The 8,035-nt window shown below is 53.6% G+C and overlaps 1 protein-coding gene across 3 annotated transcripts in view; it reads right to left on the bottom strand.

Annotated features, from left to right (window-relative positions):
- Cdc42bpg (CDC42 binding protein kinase gamma) overlaps positions 1–3,640 on the bottom strand; it is a 19,660-nt gene extending 16,020 nt beyond the window's left edge. For 2 of the 3 annotated variants that reach the window (XM_031389416.1, XM_031389417.1), the window contains exons 1-4: positions 3,249–3,639; positions 818–909; positions 653–736; positions 216–311 (exon numbers count right to left, since the gene is read on the bottom strand). In XM_031389416.1, the coding sequence (XP_031245276.1) occupies positions 216–311; positions 653–736; positions 818–909; positions 3,249–3,408 (432 nt within the window). In that variant the 5' untranslated portion in view covers positions 3,409–3,639. Of the gene's footprint in view, positions 1–215; positions 312–652; positions 737–817; positions 910–3,248 lie in introns of all 3 variants that reach the window. The other variant, XM_031389418.1, reaches the window with a different exon arrangement.
- Between the last annotated feature and the right edge of the window lie 4,395 nt (positions 3,641–8,035).

The following is an 8,035-nucleotide window of genomic DNA, read 5'->3' as shown; positions in this document are numbered from 1 at the left end:
CTGGAACTCACTATTGTAAAACAGGCTGTCCTCACACAGATCTGACTGCTTTTTCCTCCCAAGTGCTGGGATTAAAAGGTGTGTCCCACCCTGCCCAGGAGGTGGCCAGCTCTTAGGCAGAGCTAAGGATGGAGGGTGTAGGACCAGGAGAAGGTGGAAGAGTGGCCCTTTCTTTTCTCCCTGGAAAGACTCCTCCACTACCCAGAGATCCTCACCAGGTACTCCTCATCCTGGAAGGCGTAGTGCAGAGCAGTCACCCAGCGGCTGTCTCCTTTCACTAGAACATCTCGCTCCTCTCGGAAACAGGCCGTCTGAAGCAGGTTTGGAGAGCAGGGGGTATAATGGGATCGGCTCCCAGGGACTCCCCCTTTATCAGCTCAGGGAATGGAGGACGCAAAAGCCCAAAGGCTCTGATCAAAGGAACAGCTCTGCTCAACTCCAGGCTGGGCTAGCCTTGGATGAACCTGAGCCCAAGTGGGCTTCAGTGTTTTCATAAAAAGAATGGGATAATCCCCTCATCTTAAGTAAAGTTTACTGCGAAGGGTAGGAGGCAGGTGACTATTGAGAGTGGCATCTATGCCCCACCCCTTTGTCTGGCAGCACACATACCTTCCCCTACCCATTCGAAGGGCACATTTGACTCCAAACTGACCTCAGCCCTCTTCAGCATCTCCCACTTATGCAGCATCTTCATAGCAAAAATCTGGCCACTGTCCCTCTGCCTCACCACAGCAACCTGAGGGAGTGAAGCAAGGCCTGGTTTAGACCAGAACAAGAGCAAGGCCCCTCCTCCTCACTCACCCCAAGACTGACTTACCTCCCCAAAGGCTCCTCTGCCAATCACCTTCAAGATCTCAAAGTCATCTCTCTGTAGACGCAGCTCTTTCACTTTTGTTACAAAGGGGCTGGCTGAGGGGACAGAGCAGACAGCAGGTTTTATTCTCCTTACAAGCTCCCATGAGATTAGGACAGGGATGACTTCCCAGAGACAACCCAGCAGAGGGACAGACCAGAAGCAGGGCCTATTTGGTCATGATACAGGCATGGTGAGGGTCCTGACTCAGTGCACCACCAAGCCTCAGAACCTTCCTGAGCACATGCTCCTGCCTCCAGGTAGTCTCTAACTGAGGCACAGAGGGACCCTGTGGTCTTCTTTAGCCAGGGGCCTAATCCTGACAAGCCAGGTTACCCTGGAGACAATAAAGACACCACTCTTACCCCTAGTTCACAGCCTTTGACCCCTCAAGGCCAGCCCAGGGACCTATCTGGGAAACTGGATAGGTGACATTCTTTGTCCCCAGAAAGGCTTCTCTGCCATTCAGGAACTGTGGGCCTGGGTCTGGGGACCCTGTAGGCACAGAGCAATCTGGCTGGAAGTAAGGCCTGGGGCAGCCCCTGAAGGCAGGGAGGACAGTTTCTACAGCGCTCCAGAAAGACAGGCTCTGGGTTCCCCAAGTGGGGCCCCTGGGTCAGGAACAGATGCCAGTCTGCTCAGGTACTCACAAGACACACAAACAAGGCCAAAAACTTCACCTGGTGCCCAATGCCAGCACCTGAGGGTGTGAGCACACAGGGTTCCTTCCAGGCTTGATAGCCCTGCCACTTGGAGCCCTGCCTCCCTCTCTGGATGAGGCTTACACAGGCAGGAGCCTCCTCCTGCATCACAGTCTATTCGCCCCACCACCACCTCCACAAGGGCTATGTCCAGCCACTCCCAGGCTCTCCTTAGAACTGAAGTGGCCTTAGGCCAGGGGGAAGGGCACCGAGTCCTGGGAACTGATGAAGACAGAAGTGACCAGTGAGGATCGGGGGGACATCTATGATCTGGCACCTTGCCTCAGTTTCCCCCTGCCAGAAGGTAAACTCCCTGCCAGCTGGGCGGGCCTGTGGGTGGGACAGAGAGCTGCTCCACAGGTTTATCAGGCAGAACCCCCACAGCGGGGGAGGTGTGGAAACCTCACTACAGAAATTAATTGTCTCTTCCCAGGTTTATGCATGGAGCTAGGGAGGAGCAAGCAGCCTGTAGAGCTGTCAAAGGTGACCACCAGCCACATAGGGCAAACTTGGTGCCCAGATCCAACCTCCTGGACAGGATGCCTAGTACCTTTGTCTTGCCAGAAGGGGTGGGGGCTCTGGGCAGGAGCAGGGACAAGTTGGGGCAGGAGAGGCGTGAGTCACACCCAGCCTTGGAGTTACCTCGGGAGATGTCAACAGACGTCCATCCCCTATGTTGGGGTCCTAAGCAGAGGTGCCAGAGGCAGGCAGGGAGAAACACATATGTGTAAACACACACACACACACACACAACACACACATACCCCATGCACATACCCAGATACGAGTGTCATGTAGGAGTGATGACAAATCAGACACATGTATAATACATAAGAGTCACAGAGAAACAGGCAGGCAATGGGGGCAGGGCCCTCTAACTGCTCTCACCCCAGAAAGAAATGGCAAGACTGGATGGTAGACCTCCAACCATACTAGGCCCAGCCTTTTGTGCCTGCCCATAGCTCAGGAGCGCCAGGAACTCTGATTGCCTACTGGGCAAACACTCTCCCGGCCCAATTTCTAGGCCCGCCCCACCAAGCCTGGCCAGGTGTGTCCAGGGAATCCTTGTGCTGGCACCAGAGCCCACATTGAGTTTAGGGTCACCCTAGGTCAGCCATTCCCAAGGATTCAGATGAATCAAATAAAACCACTTCTAATGAGACCCCAAATCCCCCCAAAAGGGCTGAGGTTGGTTCTTAGTCCTGGCTAGGGACTGAAGGAGACTTGTCTGCAAGGTGAAGGATGAGGATTTGTGTGTGTATGTGTGTGACAGGTGAGAGGGGTCCCAGAACGAAGTGCCCATCTCTTTAAGAACGAAGGAGATTGAGAAAATCTGTATGCTTATGTGATACAAAACAGGTGTCCACTTGAATGTATGTTCTGGGTAGGGCATGAGGTGACCGTTGTGAAAGATGTGTATTGGCAACATGTCTGGGGTCTGTAGCAGGGAATGAAATGAGAGTATGTGGGACGTGTACATTATGTACCTGTCTCTGGGAGTTTGAGGTAAGGTGCAGGTGAGCGAGCAGGCTGTGGAGTCCGATGGCAAGCGTTAAATACAGCGCAAGGAGTTAGTGCGTCTTCAGGAGGAAGTTTCTGGAATATGCCATCCCTGGGAAAAGGTCTAGGGGCACAGAGCTCCAGGTGTTGTCCCTCCAGCCTCCCTTCCCGGGTGTGTTGCCTTGACCACTCACCCCAGCTTAGAAACTGCGCCACGTTACGCTCCCGGCGCAGGGGGGCGCTGCTGAGCTCGTGGTGCACCCCCAGCAGCAGATCCAGGAGGCCGTCGAGCCCTAGGCTGGCACCAGCCTCGCCCCGTACCAGCTGCTCCAGCGCACGCAGCCGCTGCTCCATGGCTGCGGCCGGAGCCCCGTAACCCGGGCTAAAGCCAGGCCGCTCGCATGCCCCGTCCGTCCGTCCGGCGGTCCGTCTGTGGTTCCGTGGCTCGTTCAGCGCGGCTTCCCCCCTCCCTCCCGCCCTCCCCGCTGTCACCTTCCTCGGTCGCCACCCGCGCTCCTTCACCTGGTCGCCCGCCCCGCCCTCCAAGCCCGCCCCCGACGGACGGGCAGGTGCGCGCCGGCCAATGGGAGCGGCGGCTGAAGGTGAAGGTGGGAAGGCGGAGGCGCGCGGGGGCGGGGCCGACCCTCGTCCAGGAAGTGGGAGGGCGGGCCACAAAAAGTAACTCCTGGGCGGGGTTGGAAGGGGTCTGTTGGGGGTCGCCAAAGGCCCCTCTGATCACCGTGCCACCCCAGTCCCAGCGCCATCTAGACCTCATGAGACACTAACCTAGATGGAGCCTACCACAACTTCCCGCGCGACCCGGCCAGCGGCCTGTCCCTTAGCCAGGCCAGAGGGGCTAGGGACGGTTGCGGCCCTGAAGCCGGATGGGAGTTGTAGTTCGCTCTCGTCAGGGTTTGCAAGCGGCGCTAAGGCAACACACCCACCTACACCCAAAAGTTTCTGATTTCCTTTAAATCCTTAAAACTATCCCAGAGACATGTAGTTGAGGTAGGATGGGCACACTCATTTAGCATGAATACACTGAGTCTTTGGAAGGCTGAGGGTAGAGGTCTCTGAAACTAGATTCTCGTGTGGACTTAGGTGGTACCGAGTTTTAAGACTTTGGCGGGAACAAGGCCCTGAACTGGAACGTGGAGGGCACAAGAAGTCCGAGATGAGCTGATGGATGAAAAGAAGGAGGAGGTGCTGGCTGTATCCAGCGAGGATTTTTATTTCTGGCCAGCTGTGGCCAGCTGTGCTGGTCTTCACTGTGGCAGACCAGATACCAAAGGGTAGGGTGTTCTGGTGTCTTTTAAACAACTCGTTCTTTAATTAGAAGACCTATTTAGAGGGTTTGCCTCTCCTCCCAGATTGGAAGCTGGAGACATGACAGGATCAAGTTATCAGCGTTGAGGGAGGAAGCATTCTGAATGTTTGCAGGGGGAAAGTGAGCGGGACACCCAAATCCCACCGAACGGGGTTTAGAAACACTGCAGGGAGTATGTTGGGGTGGTGATGTGGGTGTGCATGCCTTCATTCCAGCACTTGGGAGGCAGAGGCAGGTAGATCTCTGGGATCCAGGCCAGCCTGGTCCACAGAGTGAGTTCCAGGACAGCCAAGACGGTTATGCAGAGAATTCCTGGAAAAAAACAAAACACTGTGGGTCTCTCATTTGATCTTTACAGAAGCACCTTCTCCATGGGGTCCACAATTTGAAATGAGGAAAACACAGGCATGTATTTCTTTCTCAGATCTATTAGGCTGGGAAGGAGACTCAGGATTCAAACTCAACACTAGGTACCTATGGCACTGCCAAGGGAGGACGGGGAGGGCAGGCTGGAGTGTGGATTTGTGGGTTTTGTTGTTGTTTTATCATCTCACATAAAGTAGGCTGAATGGAACACACTGTGTAGTCAAGAATGACCCTGAACTCCCAAGTGTACTGCTTCAGCTTCCTAGGTTCTTAGATTACAGGGTGGGTTGATGGAGCCTGCTGGCTCTCGCCTGAGGGATTCTGAGCCTTCCTCAGCTCGAGGCAGGGATGGGGCCCGTGGAAAGAAAGAAGCCACAAGGAGGCGCCAAAGACCAGGGGAGGAATGGGTATCTAGTATTTGCAAGTCGTCATGGAGAACTAGGAGGTTGGGACCCAGTCCTGGAATGCTGATTCTCTAGCCACAAGGGTTAACTGCCCAGGCCTCTGATCTTGGCAAGTTCCTTGCATCAACTTCCCCCAAGACCTTTAACATCTTTGAAAGCTGAATTCTGAGAAAAGCCCAAGCCCAAGCAGGCTTCAACTCCACACCAGAGAAGAGACACAGTCCAAGGCAGAGCTGGGACTCAAATTTGAACTGAACACACCAACTGGATATGGTGGCTCAGTACTCTGAAGGCAGAGACAGAAAGACCTCTGAGTTCAAGGCCAGCCTGGTGTAAATAGTTTTAGGATAGCCCGGGCTATATATAAAGACCTTGTCTCAATAAGTAAAATAACTGGGCTCGCCAGACCTCTCAGGCACTCCATCCTTTTAGGTTCTGTTCTTTATTAGTTTTTTTATTTTGAAACATGGGTATCCTAGGCTAGATTTAATTCTTTACAGTCTAGATGACAAAAGTAGGAGGTGAACTTCTCATCCTTCTGCCTCTACCTCCTCCCACGCACCTGTTTCACAAAGTTTTAGGGAATCAAATCCATGGCTTTCTTCATGCTAGGGGAGTCCCTCAACCAGCCGACCTGTACCCTTAGCACCCTGGATTAGTTGTCTCACCATTTTTACCAGCTGCTGCTTCCTTGTCTGTACAAGTGGTCCCTATCACATGTCAAAAAAGTCCTTAAGGACTCACTCTCTGCTGGACCCTGTTCTGGCTTCAACACATGGCCAGGCTTCTAATCTAAACACTCAGAGAAGCCCCAGGACCTGGCACCCTTTGTCCTACTGATTCTGTTCTGATCTCTGAGCTAGGCTTCCATGCCAGAGGCCTGGCCTTGCCCACAGCAGAGCACTATACTTGGCTCATGATGTAGTCCAGTGGATGAATCTGTCAGCTGCAGAGCCTCAGCCCCAGCCAGTCTGAGCAGTCAGGCCACTGTCCTTCTGTTTCTTCTCACAGCATTCTCTTCCAAAGGCTTACTATGCGGCCATTGCCTCCTGGAGGCTCAACCAGGTCTGCAGGAGGGACCTGCTCCGCTGCAGCCCTCCCTTGTCTTCCAAGAGTCTCTGGTGGAGGTGTTGGCACCAGCTCTCGGGGAGAGGCCCTGGCAACAGATAGCACCTTACCTTCTTAAGGAGCTCCTTGTCATTTCAAAGTGGACACAGATCTCTGATCTCTACCAGACAGGTATATTATTATCCACCTCCTTCACAGATTGACACAGGGAGGCCACGAGACAGTGACAAACAGCTCTAGGTTCTTCCTGTAGTCCACACCCCAAGTGCCAGCAGCAAAAGGGTACCATGGGCCGTGGGACATAAGGAACAAGGCAAGGCCCTCCCCAGATGGCCTTAGTAAATGCTCCTGTAAAAGGCTTTGAATAAAGAAAAGGAACTTGTCACCTCAGCGCTCAGGCCCAGGAGAAATAGACGAAGTTCCCAGAAGGGACAGACACTGAAGGGGAAGGGACTTGGAGCTGGACACTTAGGTGTTTCTGACCCCCTTTGAGTCTGGAGGGAACCCAGATACAAGATGGGTCAGGGGAACAGTGCCTGTAGTTTTTGTGGCCACATTTCAGAACTCCCGGGCTTGCAGTTCCCCATCTAAAATCTAGGCTCAGTCCCTTGGCGTAGTCTCCTAGCCCTAGTTTCAGAAGTAGTGCAAAATCTCTGCTTCTGCAGTCCAAGAATGACCATCTGTCCCTCTCAACTCCAGAGAGCTGGGGACAGGAGGCTGGTTGTGGGGTCCCAGAGGTCTGCTTACCGTGGCCCAGGTATAATACCTTGGGAAGTCTCCTTACCCTCTCTCTGAACATCTTCTATGGACAATGGAGAGAGACACCTGATTGGACACGAGGGAAACTAGATGGCATGGGTTCCTCATGGGTCTCCTGTTGGTGTGTGTAACATTTCTGATTAGGAATAACATGGGGGCCATCTAAGGCAGAGAGCCCAGTATTGCTGCCTCTGCTGCTCAGAGCTTGTTTGAAGGTTTCTTTGGCCCAGTGGAGACCCCTCACATTTAAACCTGTGCCAGCTCCCACACCACATCCCTGCCTGCCACACTGTGGGTATTTCCTGTGAACTGTCCAGCACTCCGAATGGGTGGCCATATGGTGGTTTCATCATAGTCCTTCCCTAGGCCGCTCCAGCTCACCACAGGGGCTCCCACGCTCTGCTGCTCAGCAGCAGCCCATGTGGTTTTGCAATTACCAGTCTCTCTGGGTGCACAGGAAGCCAGGCCCGAGCCCCCTTACCTTGCACCCCTGCAGCTCATAGGCGCCACCGTGTCTGAGCTTACTTCAGGGAAGGGTGGGTCCTTCTGTTTTGTTCTGGGTGTTGGGTGGGGTACCATGCTCCCCACATACCTCACCCCCCTGACTAGCCCTAACCAAGGTGCCTAGGGAAGGAAGCCATTGAGCACAGGTCTTCTCTTCAGGGCCCAAAGAACAGGCTTAAAAGGAAAAAAGCAGGCTTGACTCCAGCAAGTGACAGAGCTGGGATTTAAACATAGGGCTGTTTGGTCAAGACTGCTGTCTGCTGACACATGACAACAGATTTGTTTGCAGTTCTGCAAGAGATCAAACCCACTGTCTTGTGAGTCCTACACATACAAGTTTTGTGTGTGTGTGCGCGCGCGCTGATAGATCTGTGTATAGGTTGCATGTGCATGTGCATGCCTGCACCCTTCTTCAGATACTATCCACCTCACTTTGGACAGGATCGATCATGGGGTTGGCTGGCTGGTCACATCTGAGGCTTGTATTTGCCGCTCTAGTACAGGGGTCATGAGTATGCACCTCCATATTGGCTTTTATGAGGTTCTGGGGATT

This window comes from Mastomys coucha, unplaced genomic scaffold (assembly GCF_008632895.1).
Source record: "Mastomys coucha isolate ucsf_1 unplaced genomic scaffold, UCSF_Mcou_1 pScaffold21, whole genome shotgun sequence".
Classification (NCBI taxonomy): Eukaryota; Metazoa; Chordata; class Mammalia; order Rodentia; family Muridae; genus Mastomys; species Mastomys coucha.
The sequence above is the reverse complement of the archived record's forward strand: the minus strand, read 5'-3'. Positions and strand labels throughout refer to the sequence as shown.